The sequence below is a fragment of the Phascolarctos cinereus genome, unplaced genomic scaffold (assembly GCF_003287225.1).
Source record: "Phascolarctos cinereus isolate Bilbo 61053 unplaced genomic scaffold, phaCin_HiC Scaffold_5;HRSCAF=322, whole genome shotgun sequence".
NCBI classification, from domain to species: domain Eukaryota; kingdom Metazoa; phylum Chordata; class Mammalia; order Diprotodontia; family Phascolarctidae; genus Phascolarctos; species Phascolarctos cinereus.
The window spans coordinates 353,809,330-353,829,280 of record NW_027555958.1 but is presented as its reverse complement, the minus strand read 5'-3'; the positions used below and the strand labels follow the sequence as shown (position 1 = coordinate 353,829,280).

The following is a 19,951-nucleotide window of genomic DNA, read 5'->3' as shown; positions in this document are numbered from 1 at the left end:
AAAAATGAAGCTTGTGCTAAGAAAGGGAAATAATGTCGTCAGGAGGAAGACAGATCTCAATGAGTCCCAGAAGTTGGAAGAAGTGAGAAAGGTAAAGGTTTAAGATGAAAGAAAATCAAATTTGTTAATTATGGAGCAGGCATTCCACAGGGTGTAGGGTAAGGGATGGACAGATGTGGAGGACACTGGAGAAGTAGGGTTGAGGGGGTTAGAAATAAGGGAACTGAGAAATGGAAGGAGAATTGGGCTAAGGGTCTTGCTGGAAGCAAGAAGATGGTGGGGTAGGAACTCCTCACCTCAAGTAATGAGTTGGAGGAATTAGGTCTTTAGAAATGTCAGGAACCTAAAGGGTCAGTAATCATTGTATTATAGAATGTGACAGAAGAAAGGAGAGCCAGGCATAATCGGATGTGTCTTAGATTTGTAAGAGAAGATTTCATGGAGAAGTCTGTTAAAAAGGAAACCAAAAAAGCTCTCAAGAATAAAATTCTGAACAAACAAGGAGAATTTATTTTAATGAAAAGGGGGGAGTTACTAATACGGATGTATAGGAAATTTACTAGGCAATTCAGATTTTTTAAAAAATGGTATTAGATAGAAAGACAATTAATGGGGATGAAGACAAAAACATAAGAGATTCTGGGAAGAATTATGCCAGAAGTACTGAGAGCTAGAATGAAGTGAGACTGGCAATAAATGGGGGGGGAGAGAATTTTTTTTAATTGCTTTTACTATGTACATGGGAGTTGGCAAGAGGAGAATCAAAGAAAGGACAGAAATAATGCTGAGTAGGGGGCACAGTAATGAACAAGAATGGTGGCGATGTTCAACAATTATTCTGTTTCTGTTTTCTAAGGAAAATGATCTGTGGACCAGGAAGGACAGATCACAAAATGGGTTAGCAGAGAATGGAAAGTCAAGAGAAGTGAGGAGACAGTATCTTGTTGCCCTCAATAAGCTCAAGTCATTAGACCCAGAAAAACTACATTTAAGATACTGAAAGAACTGGTAAATGTGATTAGAGTCACTGTTGACAATCTTCAAATGACCTTGGAGAACAGGGTAAGTCACACAGGGCTAAAGAAGAAAAAATGTCCCAATTTTCAAAAAAAGGAAAAAGGTGGAGTTTGAAAAGTATAAACCAGTTTACTTGAACTCCTGGCAAAATTCTAGAACACAGTGTTAAAGGTACGCTTTGTGAGCAATTAGAAAGGGAGGTAATGATCATTAAAAGCCAGTATAACTTCATTAAATACAAGTAATACCAGACTTCATTTCACAACATCATACATTTAGAGAGAAAAAGAAAATAAGATTATTTTAACATAAACTCCCAAGTATAATTCTCAGTTTTTAAGTGTAATTTATGGCTTTAATTCCTTATCTTGTGCTTAAAAGAATAATACTTATATTATTCTTCATTTTATAGGGGTGGGAGGTAGAAGTGACTTCACCAAAGTCACAAAGGTAGCAAGAAGCAGAGGGAGGATTTGACTCCTCTGACTCTAAACCCAATATTCTCATCATCACAAAAGATTTCCCTTTTTTGGTAGGGTAAGATTAGTGGGATATTAGACATAGTATACTATGGCCAAGAGTAAAGATCTAAAACTAAGACATCTCTGTGAATATTTGCAAAGAACTTCTTGAAATTTTATGTAGTAAAGATTTAGATAGTAGTATAAATGGATGGGTGCTTAAACTTAAAACAGTCAATTTTTCATTTGAGACCATTTAGCTTAGGATATTTAGAGAATGCTTCATAGGAGTTAAAACTTCAATGGGGTCTTGAAGTATAGAATCTAAATAGGTAGTAAAGAGAGAGTGCTAGATTGGAAGGGAGAAATGTTACAAGTCAATCATCAATCCAAACCTAAATATTCAGACTAATGTTTCCTGCATAGTAAACTCTTTATTAACCACTTCGCTAAAAACTAGGTAGATGAAAAGGAAATGAAAACCCTTCTTAAGATGAATTTTTAGTCTCAAGTTCAAAAGTTCATTTCTATAGTTTCTATTTGGAGTCAAGCAAACAGATATAAATCACAACTTTCTTTTTCTATTGAGGTTTTAATTTGGAAATCTTTGTTACCTTGTCCCACCCCCAACCAGTCAACATGTAAGGTTTCAAAGACTTCTAGAAAGAAATAGAGATATTTAACTGACACTTACCAGGTGTGCTTGTCGAAGAGGTCTTAGAAGCTGAAGGTTCTGCATCTTCCTGAATAAAATGGAAAGTGTATATCACTTATCAAATCTACTGAAAACACAGCCTTTAAAAATCCTCTGATTACACTTTATTTTCTTCTCACTTGTCTCGTTTCATCTCATCTTTCCTTTATTTTTGTTGAGCCTCATTATCTCTTAGTCCCATTTCTACATTCTTCCTCTTCCCTTCCTATGTGTTCTCATGGCTTTGGTTCAGACCTAATTATCTGACTCCAGTGGTGGCAAAGTCAAACACAAGAGGAAGAGCTAAGGTAGTTTTAGCATTAATGCTAAGTAAGATAAAGGAACTGAAGCAGAGGAAGGTTAAATTACTTGACCACCATTGCTAAACAATGGTAGAACTGAAGTTTTGAGACTCTCAATCTTCTGTTTTTGTGTCATACTGACAATTAACACTAGACAGCCAACAATTCATTATAAATTTAACAAGAACTAAGAAATAACATCCAACATTTAAAACATTACTGACGTATTAAAAAACAAATAGTATCTGATAAAATCCATTTCTAATTGACTCATATTAAATCATCTTTAAGATGACTCCTTTAACTACAATATTTTCTTGATTTCAGGTATTAAGACAAAATGTTAACCAACTTACAGTTTTATCCTCTTTTGGTTCTGTTTCTATTGTTGATCCCTTTTCAGCAATTCTTCTTCTAGAATGAACCAAAACCAAACAAAATCATCCATCTCTTAATATAAAGAACATTCTCTCTCAAATAAAGGAGGTTCTATCCAGTAAAAAATAGCAATTGTAATAAATCTCATTTTCAAATTCTCTATTCTAGGCATTGGCATTAAATGATCAAGTTCTCAACTTACCTCCTGGCCAGCAGGGCGCTCATTTCTTCCATTAAGCCACTACCACCTAAAGGAAGTGGTCCATTTCCACGACCTGTGTCTGTTTTAGCTGAAGTCGAATTCACTCCAGTGGCACTTCCTCCACTTGGACTAGAGGAGTCCTCAATCTTAATGAAAATATATACATATACACATAGGTATATAACAAATTTCTGAGCGTTATATTTGTTCATGATCTAGTTACAAAACAGAACAAGTGACAACATTTAACAACAGCACATCAGAATCAAGTATATTTTGGACACCGTTTAACAAGCAGAGTGAGGCATCAGTGACTCTTACTGACAACTACTGGAATCATTCCTTATACACAAAGTCAATGATTTGACATAATTATTTACGAATAACAATCAGTGTTTGATAATAAGGAAAAAAAAAAACTTGAAGATGCATTTACCCGTGAAACTTTCCTAAGTTTGGCTCCAGCAATTGCAGCTGCAAGTCCAGTTAAAGGGCGATTGTCTTCTGATATGTATGCCACAGAAAATCCTGAGGCAGGAAGTGGAGGGGCAGGGGGTGGTAGAGGAACAGGAAGGGGCACTTGATTAGGAAGGGGTGGTGGAGGCGGGGGAGGAGGTGGCCCAGAAGATGGAAGTGGGGGTGGGGGTGGGGGACCAGGAGGAGGTGGGAGTGCTCCTGAAGTCTGGGCTGGACCAGGCGGAAGTGGTGGAGGGGGAGGAGGTGCAGGTGGTCCCAGGACAACACCTAATAAAAAGAAATATTACAAAAGGATATAAGTAAGAAGGTTAATAAGAACTGTTATTTGCAAGTGTCTAGAATGTAATAAAAACTAAAATGAAAAATTAAATTTATACATATGTGTGCAATGTTGTAATTAGGAAAAGCCTTTATTAATAGTCAAAAACTTCTATTACATAAAGCAGACTCCCAATAATACTAGTACAACAGAAGTTATCTAAATAAACATTTTGTGAATGAGAATTTTGAAAAAGATATGTCTATCTGATGCCAAAATGAAAAACTACCAGTGAGCTGTAGGCAGTAGTGTCTAAACTCAAACTATCTGCAGAAGCATCCAAAACGATTTTTTTAGCCAGTTTTCATCCGGGAGGGAAGGGTTTTATACAGATAGCCAAAACGACCTGATTAAAGCTACATGGTAAGGCAACAGGGGTTGTCATGTCATTGCTTTGGCGATGTTCTTACAACGTGTTCAAGAAGACTTAGGCTCAAACCCTGGGAGTGAATTCATGACCGAGACTAGTGGTCCCAGGGTAGAAGAGTATCTTTTATTTGATTCTACACAAACTCAATACAGCTATTTATCATTTACTTAAATGTAGGTCACTGAGGATTTACTGGGGATTTAATAAGAGGAATAGTGCTTTAATTGCCACTTGCTGAAGCAACAAAGAATGCTACTTGAAGTCTTGTTCTTAAAGACAAACTTGTCCATCTCCCTTCAAGCCTAACTATATCCACACCTAGGGTGAAAATCATAGTGGACACCTAAAACACAATACAGAATGCCCTAGCAACTAATTTTTGACTACCCAAAGTATAATCTGGCCTCAAATACTTCCTGCTTCTTTTCAATGCTCCATAAGAAAACTAAAAGCAGAGCAAACAAAACACAACATTTTGGAACCAAATGAAACATTAAGGCTGTCTCATATAGCCCTAATCTAAATGTCTGAAATGAGCAATAAGAATCATCTGAATCTTGTAAAGAAATCTGCTAATGGTTATTTAACAACAATACACCACCACCACCACAACAACAACAACAACAAAGAAATTAAACAAAGGGATGAGTGTAAAGACTAACTTTTTTAAAAATACTTTTCAGTCTGAAAGAACAGGGTTAAAGTGACATTTTAAGTTTATAAAATCATGAAGCACATTGACAGGGCACCTAGGCATATAATCACAGAATACAAGATTATAATAATGCCCCTTCAGATCTAAAGAGGCATATTTTAAGATAGCTGACAAGTTATAATTGATACAATTAATGAAAATTTGTGAATATCATTGCTTCCAAGAGGTTATAAGGGAATGTTATAATGAAATGGAAGATAAATTCATGGATCAATACATAACATATTGTGGAAATTAGTAAGTTTGAGGCAGATCTCCAACTTTCTGTAGCTGACATGGAGAGCAAATGTAATGTACCCTTCACTCAAAGCATACTTTTGGTGACAGGAAAAATTTTTTTTTTTTTAGGCAATTGGGGTTGAGTGACTTGCCCAGGGTCACACAGCTAGTAAGTGTCAAGTGTTTGGTCTGAGGCCAGATTTGAACTCAGGTCCTCCTGACTTCAGGGCCGGTGCTCCATCCACTGCGCCACCTAGCTGCCCCTGGGACAAATATTCTTGCCCATGACAGGATACAGGGTTGATTAGACTGACTGTACAGCCCTGCTTATGGGTTTTTTAAAGACATTAATGAATAAACTAATCAAAATAAATATATGCATGTCACAAAAGACACAGGAATGCAAGTTGCTTGCTTTTTATAGACATTTTCAAACTCATGCTATAAAGCTGAATTTTGAAACTAAAATTTTACTGTAAGCATCTTCACTGCAAACCTACTGAACAATTTAGGTCAACATATATTTTGAATTTACTTAATATACTTTGCAGGGACAGAGACAGACACTGGATCTGTGATTTCACTGGTAGAAGGAACCTGCTGAGGACATTCCCTCTATAGCACCTTATTTACAGCTTGTAGCCAGAGGGGGGGGGAGTGGCAAAGTAACTTTTCCAAGGTCCAATAACCATGACAAATCAGAAGCAGAATGTGAACTCAGGTTGTCTTCGCTCTGAAGTTAGCTCTTGAACTATGCCATGCTGCCTTTTTGCTATACTTCATAACTAAAAATATTCTAATCTATGACAGCTTAATTTTTATATCTAATGGATATATCCATAATTTTTCTTATAAAAACCATAAGAAAGGGGACAGCTAGGTGGCGCAGTGGATGGAGCACTGGCCCTGAAGTCAGGAGGACCCGAGTTCAAATCTGGTCTCAGACCAAACACTTGACACTAGCCGTGTGACCCTGGGCAAGTCACTTAAACCCAACTGCCTAAAAACAAAAACAAAAAAAATTTAAAAAATTAAAAAAAAAAACCACAAGAAGCAAGTTTCATAGTTTATAACTTTATATGTACTTTAAAAAATATAAGCATATATATTAAACATGAAAATGTAAATGGGGACAATGGCACTTCAGCAGTATAACTAAAGCCTAGATTTACTCAGTCATATAACGCCACAAAAGCCTGCCTTCCGGTTCACATTACAGGTTATTTTTATAATACATAAAACCTCCAAAATTTATTTTAATGTAGACAGACAAGTTGGGACTTAAGTGTGAATAATTAATATAAGTTAACAAATGGCATACAGAATAATCTGCTATTTCAACATTCAGGTATGAGTACCCACTTATAACATGTAAAAAAATCTCCTAATTCATATTTATATCTTATATCTAAATAAAACATTATTATTACTGCTACCAGCTCATTGTAGTCATTTCTACTGCGCAGCATGGTGGAAATAACACTGGGATAGGAATCACAATATCTGTGTACCAGGCCTGCTACTTAATTTGCTTGTGTTTTGGGGCAAGCCAAGTTTGCTTATCTGTAAACTAGTGGGGTAACGTGGGGTGGTAGTGATGGAGGTTGACTAGATAATCTCTTTAACATTTCATCAAGCTGTAACATTTTAAGAAAGCATTCTCCTCATCCTTCAAGGCAATTATTAAAGTTGTTGATATCCAGTGATTAGTTAATTAGCAGCAAAAAAATAAAGCCTTACCCTGCTGGGTCGGAGTTTCGATCGGCTGAGAGGCTGCCTGCAAGGCTGGCTCAGAAGCAGAGGAGTCTCCCAGCACAGAGTTTAGAGAAGTCTCAACAGAGGCAGGGGCAGCTGCAGAGGGAGAAGGGAGAACACTAGGCTTGGATGAGGGAGTTGAGGCAATAGGGGTGCTTGGAGGAGGAGAAGCTTGAGGTCCAGAGTGGGACAGTGGCGGAAGGGAAGGCAGTGGAGGTGCTGGAGGTGGTGGTGGCGGAGGTGGAGCTGCTGGACCTGAGGTAGACGGTGAAGGTGCTGGATATGTTACAGAATCAGGAAGCCCATTGGGTGCAGTAGGTGACGGAGGCATTTGGGGCAACGGATTAGAAACACAAACAGGGAGAACAGGCCTTGGACCAGTAGCTTTGCCTGGAGGGCTGCTAATCATAACTGGAGGCGATGGAGGGAGGGGTGCAAAGTTTGAAGCAGACCAGGCAAAAGGCTTCGTAGCTGGAGGCTGAGAAGGGGGTGCATTCACAGGAGAAGAAGGTCGAGAGTTTTTGTTCAGAGGACGAGGAACTGTAGCATAATGGGGCAAAACAGGGTGGAAGGCTGAACCTAAAGAGGTTGCAAAACGTGTCGCTGAGTGTCGTAGTGGTGGTGTAGGGGGTGTGGAAGTAGGTGGTATAGAGGTCACTACAGCATAATCAGGAGTGGCATCTGACACTGGAGCTGAGATGACTTTAGCATATGATGGAGGAGGTGCTGAAGGAGGCTGGCAACTGGAATATTCAGGAAGTGGAGCACTATACAGGGAGTTGTCGAAAGATGGAGCTGGACAGAAGATGGAAAGCAGCAGCAAAAGACAGGATAAAAAAGGAGAGAGAGAGAGAGAGAGAGAGAGAAAAAGGGAGCTAATGAAGCAACAAAACCAGCATTCAAACAAAATGTATAAATGTAGACTATAGTTAGTACCAGAGGATTAGGCATATGTGAAAGTTATTATTAGAAAGTTTATCAACAGCTACTTTTACTTTTTAGCAACTTTTGGTATTTTAATTTATAAACAAATTTTGAAATCTATATAAATTGATTTACCTGGTCCTTCTATAAGACCTTTTTCTCTTTTTTAGTTAAAAATTCTGAACTTAACAGTCATTATGAAGTCTACCAAAAGAATAGAAAAATTATAGAAGTAAAAATAAGCTCTTTCTCAAACAAAAAACAAACCAAAAAACCCCCAGTAAATTAGCAAAAATTTGCACAAAGAGAAATTTTCTTCTCAATGTTTATGTATAATTCCTTGAGTTTTCTAAGCTATCATTGCTAACAGCAGCAAAACTGACAGTAACAAAATATCTCTGAATACAATTTTTAAAATTAATTTTGTGAAACCTTATTACATCTATAATACAATTGTTCTAAAATGCACTGCATTCTGAATTTTAAATGATTTCAACATATTATTATTCTTTATCAGGAAATATTGAGTATTGCGATGAATTCTAAGAATTTTTATTACATATGTATGGCGGGATGCCCACAAAACAACAGTTTAAAACTGTACTAAGAACTTTTGGGATCCCTGGTATTTACCTATACCTATATATTTTAAACTTGAGCTAGCTACCACAACTCTGGATTTATAATATGAAACACTTATTTTTACTAAAAACACAATCCTGGAAAATATTTAGGGAGCTACATCCATAACTATTAATACAGTAAATACATTTCTCACTCTTAAGTTGAGGTCACTTTCAGAGATACCGTGGTACAATCTACATTGTACCAAGCCAAACTACATTTCCCACCACACTTAACCCCGATATCATGGTGCCCAAGAAGATCTAGTTCAGTTTCACCGACAGGAAATTTATGACCAGCTTAACCAATCCAAAATGGTCCTCTATAACACAGTAACATCTTATATCCAAATCAGGAATCCAAGTTAGGACAACACCAGACTAAAACTTTCTATATGGCTTATTCCAATCTCTTAACAATATAAAAGGAAAAAAGATGATGTTCAAACTCCTAATTTATATTTTTAAAAAACTCTCCACTAAGCTATTTATTCCCAAGTTAATTTCAAATGACGAGACGCCAAATATTCCAAAAATAGTCAAGTCTCAAAGAACAGGCTAGTGCATAAACTTCTTACCAGCATTTGATATTCTTCTCTCTCTTTCCCATTCCAACTGTTCCCTTTCTAACTGTTCTTGCCGCTCTCTTTCTTGTCTCTCCCGTTCAAGCCTCTCTCGATCTTGCCTTTCTCGTTCTAGGCGTTCTTGCCGCTCTCTTTCGAGCTGTTCTTGCTCCATTCTCTCCCTTTCAAGTCTTTCCCTTTCTAACCTCTCTCTTTCCAACCTCTCTCGCTCAATTCTTTCACGCTCCAGCCTCTCCCGTTCCATCTCCTTCTGACGCTGCTGTTCTTGTAGTTGCCTGGAAGAGAAACCAAAAAAAGTGAAACTAACTAACAACTAAGCTGATGATTGGTGATAATGTATTGAGGCTAAACTACCTAATGACAGATTTGAGAGGGAGAAAATGGAAGAAAAGGAATGAGGACAATAATCAAACAGAGGTACTCCATTAGAAGTACAACATTTTCCACCATTTTGACCCGGCAATTATTCTGTGAACTAGTTCCAGACAGGGGAGGAAAGTAAGAAAGGAAGGAGAGAAGGATGCAGGGAGGGAAGACAGGAAGGGAAGTACTTGACAAATATTATGTCATTTGATCCTTACAACAACCCTTTAAGGCACATGCCGTTATTATCCACATTTTGAGGCAGACACAGGTTAAATGACTTGCCCAGAATCATACCGCTAATAAGCGTCTGAAGCCACATCTGAATTTAGGTCTTACAAGTCTCTTAAATTTCAGTGAAACAAATTACCAAGTTCATGATTTTGAAAAACTTTAGTTTACTTCATATCATGCATATGATGCATTATTCACAAAAATGCCCCCCCAAAAAAACTGTACTAAATTCTCCCGTCCTTCCACCCCACCCCCATCAGCAAGAGAATCACTATTCATACAGATTAGATTTCAATTTATAGGCTAAGGGTCAGGGACTAGAACTGTGATTTTAAGAGTACCTCCCCTTCCAAATCTCCTTGGTGAAAAAGCTCCTTCTAATAATGAAAGTCATTACCTTCTCTGAAACTTAAGAGTTTTATAGAGTTGCTTAGAGCATTGAAGGATGAAGTTACTTGCCTGGCATTATACAGCCAATATATATGTATCGTAAGTAGGACCTTGAATTTATCAGAGAAATAAACTGGCAAAAAAAAATTCAATGTAATTCATGTTTTTCACTGGACCAATTTTTGAAAAATTCCCTTAAAAGTTATATGACCTCATGATGGAATTAAAATGGAGAATGAAAATATATTTTTAAATATGGTCAATTTGGAAATTTGTTTTACTGTATTATACATATTGTGAGGCCTTTTGTAGTCTCTTATTCAGTTCTGAAGATGCAATGGGAGAAAATGAATAGATGATAAATATAGAGAAGGGCGATGCAGAGATCTTTGCTGATAAAGCTGTATTCATTTTTATCTTGTGAACAAGAATTCTGAAAAGAGAATTTACTTAATATCATGAGAGAATCTAGATAGTCTCGAAATAGAGAGTTTTTACAAACAGAGGAATAAACCTACAATATAGTGAGGTTTTTAAGTGATTCTGGCTGTGACTGTTTGCAAAGTGAAAATATGGTAAATAATTATGTCATGTTATCAATACATTTGTTAATTAATTGTATATATTCATTAAAATAAAAATTAGTCATATCACTTCAGCAGGGTAGAGCCACACAAAGATAACTGCTACTAATCATCATTTTAGACTCACAAGGAGACTTCTGGATAGAGTGGATTTTGGCTCAGGACCTAGAGAGGCCTGAAACACATGCTTACTTGGATGATTTATGCAACGAATATACCAGTATTTGAACTTTTCCTGGAACTACATACAATGATATCTACCTATCATTTTACTTCCTTGCCCAAAAAAATAGCCTTTCTCTGAATTTAAATTCATCTGTGACCCCAGGATTTTGGAAGTTCCCACCAACAATGAAGACCACAACTCAGTATCTACACAGAAATTCAGCACAGGAGGTGTGGGGTGTTTGGGGTATGGGGATAACCAAATGTGCTGGAGGACTTCCTTACTTTTCCCTTGATATGCAAGGGTATTTGCATGCCCAGTGAAGCACTCTGGCTGCCATTGATCGTCCCTTGCTCTAATCACAGGAACAGCCCATCTTTCTTTGATGACCTTTTCTCTGTTTACACTCAGCAATTCACCTCCCATCACTCACGTCTGGAATGCATACCCTTCCTATGTGGCACAAGCAATACAGTGCTGGACCTGGAATCAGGAAGACTTGAGTTCAAATTCAACTTCAGACTAGCAGTATTGAGCCTGAACAAATTACTTAACCTTTTTTTGCCTCAGTTTCCTGATTTCTAACATGTCAGTGATAATAATAGCACTTACCTCCAGGGTTGTGGTAGATGAAATAAGGTGTTTGTAAAGCACTTTGCAAACCTTTAAGTATTATATGAATGCTAATTATTATTTTTATCTCATAGAATCCCATACTTCTTTCAACAAAGAACTCAAATCCTATTACCTTCTATGTGAAGACTTTTCTGTTTACCCCAACCTCTAGTGCCTTTCCACACTAAATACATATTTCCTGTCTCCTCTAATAAAATGTAATTTTGAGACCAGAAGCTGCATAATGTTTGGCTTTCATATTCCCAGAAAAGTGACTGGACCATACAGCATCCAGCAGGTAAGATTAATGATTACATTTTATCAAACGAAAAATTTAATATGTACGTATTTTGGTGATATAACTTAAATGCTTGTCAGACAGTTAGGCACTGGAAATACACAAACAAAGAATGAAACAATCCCAACCCCCACGGAATTTATCATACACAATTCCTTCTTTACTCTTGTTCTTTCTAGAACCTCATTAATTATATCTAACAACCTCTCTACCTTTCTATGGTGTTACTAATTTTTAATTGCTATACACCAATAACAATACAATTTTAATATTTTTTAAAATGGGACTTTGCAAACATGGGGAGCTTAGGGTTGTGAAACAGCTTTGCAATTAACACGCAGCATAGAATCATAGTACATATTCTGTAGTAATGAAGAAATAATTCACTATACAAAATGAAGAACTTTTTGTCAGTCAACCTCATACAAGTCTACCAAGAGAAGCTGAGAATCTTGAGATCATTTTGATTGTTCAAGGTTAAAAAAAATTTGTAGTAGTTTTAAAGTTTTAAAACGTAATTACTGGTATTTCCCCCCTAAGAGAAAGTCAATTTAACTTGTGACACAGATTTTTAACATCAGATTATTTCTGACACACATTTCAATGTATTAATGCAAAATTAGCAAAAAAGCATACGAAACACATACTAGTGATCTGATTTATATTAAAAAAAAAACCCTAACATACTAGTTTTCTTTTAAAAAACAAAACCGGGGGCAGCTAGGTGGCATAGTGGATAGAGCACTGGCCATGATGCCAGGAATACCCGAGTTCAAATCTGGCCTCAGACCAAACCTGTGACACTAACTGTGTAACCCTGGGCAAGTCACTTAACCCCAATTGCCAAAAAAACCCAAAAAACCCCTCCCCAAATAACCCTCAATCTTTTCACATCTTGGAAACAAACTGGGGTCTTCAATAAGTAAAAGAGAAATCCTGTTGGTGATACAATGAGTTATCTGGAAGGCCCCAGAAAGTAACTATTTCTTAGTATATGCAATAAAACTTTATTTGTTTTAATTCATTAAGAAAATTGTATTTAAAGCCTGTGGATGTGATGAAATCCTCATGAAATATGATACGGTTTAGCCTTAGTAGATCAGAGAAAGGGTGGTAATGGGGAATAAGCACTGATAATGCTCAAAGGTAATGGCGGAAGTACACAGAATTGCAAAATTGTTTTTAGAGCTTGAAAGAAGCTTAGAGATCATCTAGCCCAATATCCTAATTTTACAGCATACATATAATCATTCTCTCATGAACCCGGATTTGAACTCTGTTTGAACTCTGTTCAAATCTTTCTCCCAATGCACTGTAGTGTGACACTGTTATTTAGATCCTGTTCTGTTTATGTAACCAAAGCACTTAAACTCACTGTAAATATCAGAAACTAGAATTGTGACTCTCCAAATATAGAGTTCGTATCCCATTAAAGGGGGAAGGAGAGAGAAAAGGAAGGGAAGAAAATAAACATTACAGAGCACCCATCATGTGCTGAGGGCTTTACAAATATTTTTGAGACAATAGGAAGTATTTGTGTCACAAATAGATGACAGTAATGAGGACAAGATTAAGTAGAAGACTTAAAAAAGGGAGCGAATGAAAGGCCCCTGTTTGATAAAAGAAGGCATAAATGTGAGACAAATGATAATAAATAACAAATCTAATTAACTCTGAAATTTCCAAGATCAACTTTCTTGAAAAACTTTCAAAAACTGGCCGTACTATGAAAGAAATTGTTTTTTAAAAAAAAGTCCAGATAAGATATATATAAACAATAAATAAATACATAGCAACCAGAGGCAATGATAGCAAAAACCTGCATTTAAACAGCATGTCCAGATTTAAAGCCTTGGATTTTTGTATCCTCTAGAACCTTAATTATTTCAGCAAAATTTAAAAGTAAATTTTGGCAAGGTAAGGGAAACTGACCACTTTCTAATTTTATATGGATGAATCAAAGAAGTGCTTACTGAGTACTCACTGTACATACAAGGGTTCTATTAAGTCCTGGAAATAACTTTTTTTTTTAAATGGCAGAACAAAGAATCAAATCACATACCAGAACTGACCTGGACTGAGCTCTAACAACAGACTAAATAATGCTATAATGAGTGAACTCAATTTTGGAATTGGACATAGTTAAAATGACACTTATTTTATTTATTTTTTATTTTTTCAGGCAATTGGGGTTAAGTGACTTGCCCAGGGTCACACAGCTAGTGTCAAATGTTTTGTCTGAGGCCGGATTCGAACTCAGGTCCTCCTGACTTCAAGGCTGGTGCTCTATCCACTGCGCCACCTAGCTGCCCCTAAAATGACATTTAAAGTGACAAACAAGATGAAAAGCTAGACACTTTCTCTGACCCTCAATTTCTCAAAACTTTGCAAAATCATAATTATGTTCAAGAGATAAAATAATTTCAGTTGTCTCCATGATCTAAGACACCAAAAACCCTAAAAAGGTTATCAAAAGTTATCAGCAAAAAAAAAAGAAAAGGTAGATCTCGTCTTATAGCAACCAAGCTCTAGCAAGGCTGAATGACTTTACTCATGGCTTTGCAATAGAACTCAACTCTACTCCCTCTGTGCTACAAGAGAGTGAGAGACAGAGACAGACAGAGACAAAGAGATCCACCCAGCCAGAAGTAAGGGACGTTGGTATCCAAGTGGAGCCAATTCTATCCCCATAAAGTCACTTGGTTCAGAGACCAAAGACAGTGAAAAATGAATTCTCCAGTGTGGGAGGAGGCTGAGATGGCTTTAAGGTACAGCCAACTCCTACGGATCCCATATAAAAGGGGAAGGAGTCAAAAAGTAAGCAATAGGGGGAAAGAAGGAACGGAAATGGAAATCACCAAAGATCCAGGAAGAAAAAAATGCAGTTAAAGACTTTGAGCATAAGCAGATACACCAAGAGAAAAATATTAGCAGAAGGGGAGATGGCTTATAGAGCATCTAAATGAGTCTAAATCAGCTGGGGAGAATGACAAAAATACAATGGGGGAATGGGGGTGATGCAGAGAAACCTAAACAACGAATGTTGCTTCTATAAAGTGTAAATGTTAAAACTGGTTTCAAAAATGCAAATGAGAAAAAATACATGTAAAAATTCTCAATAAAGAACTAAATCTTTTATACTTAAGAAATACTAAGAATTTTTGTAGGAGATGTGATAGTTATAGGTCTGAGCTTGTCAGTGTCCTTTCTGTCACTCTTACCAGTTTGTTAACATGTTTTAAATGTATTATTTATTCTCTGCCAAGGACAGTTATTAGGCACTTGGTGGAGGTTATATAGGGAAGAGAAATTCAAAAGAATTTCCAGTGAAGAACTTACAATTTAGTAATAACATACATTTACTGTGACCCCGGGCAAATCATTTAAATTCTCAGTTTTCTCTTCTGTAAAATGTGGATAATAACAGCATCTACCTTACAGGATTGTTATATGGATCAGATAACATCTAAATCATTTTGTGAACTTTAAAAGCACTATACAAATGCTAATTATGGTTATTATTATAAACAACTCAAATACCACCTCCATTTTTCCCTGACTTCTCCCCTAAACAGAAACTACTTTATCCTTTTGACCTTGTATATGTATATTATTTAATAATGTTCTTAGCATAGAATGAATGTGTAGTGATATGAATGGCTGGCTCCACACTATCATTTTACTGAAACTCCTTTCTAAAAGGTTATAAAACCTGTACATCTGACACTAGAGAGCACTTTGTCTCCTAACTGCTCCTTTTGTTCATTCTTCCCACCTGCTTCCCCAAAGCCCTGTCCTTAGCCTTTTCCCCTTTCTTTACATTCTTTCCTCAGAGCTCTCATCTACTTTCATACCTTTAATAATGACCTCTATACAAATTACTTCCAAATCTTACCTCTCTCACCAGGAATACTAACTAGCTATATGACAACGGGCAAGGAACAAGGTACCCAAGCCTCATTTTTAACATAAAACGGGGATAATGCTTGTTCTACCCTCACAAAAATTTTGTGAGGAAAATGCTTTGCAAACCAGAATAAAAACTGCAGATGAGTCAAAGGAATCCTCATGGTGGGTGTTAAGTAGGCTGTAACATATTACCAACAATGATTTTGATTCAAGAAGCAGCATAAAAAACAAGCAGTTCTCCAGGGAATAAAATCCACATTATCTACATAAACATTCTTTAAAATGCTCCAAATCTCTCATATTTAAAAAAATGCAAGTCAAAGCCAACTCTGAGGTTCCATCCCATAGCCATCCCATTGGCAAAGCCGAAAAAGAAGAAAGTGACAAATTTTGGAGGGGCTGAGAGAAAGGAGGTATATTTATCTACTGTTGGTGGAACTGTGAATTTGGTCCATCTATTTTGTTAAGTAATTTGGAACTATGATCAAAACATCACTAAATTGGGCCTTACCTTTTGACTGGGATAATGACAGCATCATGGACAAAAACAGAGAAGTTATGTAGAATTCTGGGAGGCTAGGGGATAAAGGGTTCAGTTCTGGACATGTTAAGCTTAAGATGCCTACAGGACATCTAGTTTGAAAAGTCCAACAGGCAAATGACAGACTACAGTAGGAAGAGTAGGGCTGGATATATACATCTGACTCATCTGTACAGAGCTGATGAAGTTACCAAAAAAGTGAGTGTAGAAGGAGAATGAAAGAGGGCCTAGAAAAACTGAAGAAAACCCACAATTTGGGAGTTTTTGATATGGATTATGAGACAGCAAAAGATACTGGTGTGCATACCCTCTCCAATGGTACAAGGAGTTTCAAACTAGTGGCAAAATCAGATTTTTAGAACATCTGCTAATTTAATTCATTTAGCATTTGCTAAATTTAGTTCATTTAGCTACTCCAAAGAAATAAAAATTTTGCCTAGAACAGTAACCACCTGTCCACTTCAAAGGGAAGAAGCAAAGATTAACATTTTTTATAACTCTTTTAAAGTAATTTAGTAAACTGAACCATTAAATCATTGGTCCTACAGATAACTAACCTATTAGGAGAGGTATGTCTTTGTCCTTGTCATTTTAATCATGTGGTAAAAGGGGGAGCTAGGTGGAGCAGTAGATAGAGCACTTGGCATGGAGTCAGGAAGACTCATCTTCCTGAGTTCAAATGTGGCCTCAGACACTGAGTGATCCTGGGCAAGTTATTTAACCCTTTTCGCTTCAGTTTCTTCATCTGTAAAAAGAGCTAGAGAAGGAAATGGCAAATCACTCTAGTATCTTTGCAAAGAAAACTCCAAATGGGGTCACGACAGAGTGAGACACAATTAAAATGACTGAATAACAACAAAAAGGAAGCAAAAATAAGAGGCAGTTTGTAGCTCTTACTCAAATAACCTGAAGTTTATATTCTATTGCCGAGGTAACTAAAGGGAAAAAAAAGCCTGAAATAAGTTAGAATTGTCCATAAAAAATTATACCTAGGGCTCTCCCCTACGCACACTTTCTTATGTCACTATCAACTCAACAACTGAGATCTTTTAGTTAAAAGTCTACTAGTCAGTCACTCAGTCACCTAGAATTTATGAAGCACCTCCTATGGCCAAGCACTGTGCTAAGCTCTGTGGATACAAAGAAAGACAGAAGACAGTCCCTGCCTTCAAGGAGTTCACAATTAAAGGGGAGAGAAATTTAAATGAGCTATGTTACAGGATTAATTAGAAACAACCAACAAAGAGAAAGCACTAGAATAAATAGAGATTAAGGAATTCTGTAGAAGGTGAGATTTTTATCTAGGTCTTGAAGGAAGCCAGGGAAGCTAAGAGGCAGAGAAGAAGAGGAAGAGCAATCCAGGTATGGGGGACTATTAGTGAAAATGGCTAAAGTCAGGAGACAGAGCATCTTCTTTGAGGAACAGCAAAGAGGCCAGCATCAGTGGATCACAGAGTACATGGTTAAAGTAAGGTATAAAAAGACTAGAAATGTAGGAAGGAGCCAAGTTACAAAATGCTTTGAACATTAACAGAGGATTTCATATTTGATCCTGGAGGCAATTAGGAAGCCACCAGAGCTTACTGAATAGGGGTTTGGGAGTAAAAGAAGGTGGTATGGTCAGATAAGTGATTTAGCTAGATCAATTTCACAGCAGCATAGAGGACAGACAGGAATGGGGAGAGACCTGAGGCAAGGAGATAAAAAATTACAATATTACCATAGACCACTTCAACAGGGTGTTAGGTTGTAAAAGCACCTGTATCAGGGTGGTAACAGTGTCAAAGAAAAGAAAAGGTCTATGTAAGAAATGTTATAGAGGTGAAAATGACAGGACTTGACCATTGACTGGACATAGAGGATGAGAGTGAGGAGTCAAGGATGACCCACAGTTGCCCAAACATTATTCAGAAGAAACAAGTCTTTCTAAGTCACTTGTTGTAAAGAAAGCATTCTGAAAAGCTTCCAGCACCATATAAATATGAATTCTACCAAAGAACAATGCCAACAACAAAAAACTTTCCCAAGCATAACTCCTTCTACTGTTAGAGAGATATCCTTCAAAAGACAAATGTCTTATAAAATCAAAGACGCCAACATTTTTTAATTTAGAGAGATTAGTAATGAAAATCTGATATCTTCAACATTCTTTAATTCAAAAAATGCAACAAAAATGTCATTTTTAGGGGTAGAAATCAATATGCAGTGCTGAATGCTACAATGTGCTTAGAATAGGTAGTAATGAATATTCTTTAGTCTAGACCAACGATCCACATGTATTACTGGTAAATACTCTGTGAAAAACAAAAGTTACTCTTATTGCCTCTAGAATTAGGATTATATATTTCAAATATTAAGAAAGCAAGATATAAATCCTAAATACTTAATAGAGGAATGAATAAATAAATGTATCAGCTCTTTAACACTGAATACTTCCTTATCTGTAAGAGAAAATGACTACTATTGGTCAAATTACTTACGGATGCTAATTTTATGTATCCTATGCGTCCTATCTCCCAGAGGTTAAACAAATTTGGTTAAAAACAATAGCTGAAAAAATCTGTGGATTCATTTGGAAAGCTATTACTGATTTTTTTTTTAAAACTCAGAATAACAATCTGAAAACTAAGAGATGGCAGCTTACATTTGCCATCAAATAAAAGCAGATCTCTACTGTTCTTTAGTGGTTTGACGCTAGTCGTCATATCTTTAAATGAATACTCATGAATCAAAGTACACAAAATTAGAAAAATGTTAAGTTTTAACACAGCAGCATTTAGTGTTGCTCTATCAAGAGACAGTACTCACGAGAGAAGACGGTCAACCTTTGGTCCATTGTGCCTCTGAAGGACAAGTGGAGAACTATAGACTTTCATTGTTCCAACTCTCCTTAACTTTCTTCTTCTGTCTGAGATAAGTATTTCCCTTTTACAACTCTTATACACAGTAATGGTGATTTATAAACTATTTATAGATATTTACTAAGCTCTTTGCTCACAATGACACAATATCCTAGTTAATAGGAGCTGACTCACATTCTTTGGATACATCACAACTAGGAGAGGAAGCAGGATTAATAATGTGAAGAGGACACCAAAGAATGACATTAACTGTTATACTGGAAATATAAAAACAAAATCAATCATTGTAAGAATTTATTACATGACTATCAATCTGTCAATAAATTACATGGCCATCAAAAAAAGGCATTAAAAGGTATCAGACATTAAAAGATCAACTGGAAACCAAAAATATTATAGAAATGAAAAATAAAACTAAAATCTGGTTCTTTGAAAAGACAAAACCTGATTAAATAGAAGAGAAAATCAAATCAACAAAATAGCAAGCAGATAGAGGAAATCACAAAAAGAAAAAAATTATCTGAATTTATTAGGCAGTTAAACACTGACAGTTAAAAACACAAAAGAAACAGAGGAATAACTTCAAAAATATAAACTATTAACAAGAGAGCAAACAGAGAATTTCAATAAAAATTTAATCTCAGACAAAGAAACAGAACCAGCAAAAAAGTATCTATCAAACCTGGGAGGAGACAGGATGGGAGGACCGGAAGAGGGGGCGGGAGGGAGAGACAGACAAACTCTAGTCCAAACAGAGTGACAGAATTGTATTAAAGTTCTAAAGAACAAATAGTATCAATGCCATACAAATTAGTTCAAAAAACTTAGAAAGAACATACTAACACATTCTTTTTATGAGATAAAATAGTATTAATACCTAAAACAGGGAAGGATAAAGCACAAGAAAATCAAAGACCAATATAAATTAATGTAGTTCAACTTTAAAATAT

At 36.3% G+C, this 19,951-nt stretch overlaps 1 protein-coding gene across 9 annotated transcripts in view; it reads right to left on the bottom strand.

Annotated features, from left to right (window-relative positions):
- The window catches only part of ENAH (ENAH actin regulator), a 148,552-nt gene that overhangs the window by 18,107 nt on the left and 110,494 nt on the right, over positions 1 to 19,951 (bottom strand). For 4 of the 9 annotated variants that reach the window (XM_078156287.1, XM_020982163.2, XM_078156288.1 and 1 more), the window contains 6 exons: positions 9,035 to 9,315; positions 6,895 to 7,704; positions 3,491 to 3,798; positions 3,055 to 3,200; positions 2,831 to 2,888; positions 2,173 to 2,221 (listed from right to left, as the gene is read on the bottom strand). In XM_078156287.1, the coding sequence (XP_078012413.1) occupies positions 2,173 to 2,221; positions 2,831 to 2,888; positions 3,055 to 3,200; positions 3,491 to 3,798; positions 6,895 to 7,704; positions 9,035 to 9,315 (1,652 nt within the window). The remainder of the gene's footprint in view (positions 1 to 2,172; positions 2,222 to 2,830; positions 2,889 to 3,054; positions 3,201 to 3,490; positions 3,799 to 6,894; positions 7,705 to 9,034; positions 9,316 to 19,951) is intronic. The other 5 variants (XM_078156290.1, XM_078156291.1, XM_020982168.2 and 2 more) reach the window with 2 other exon arrangements.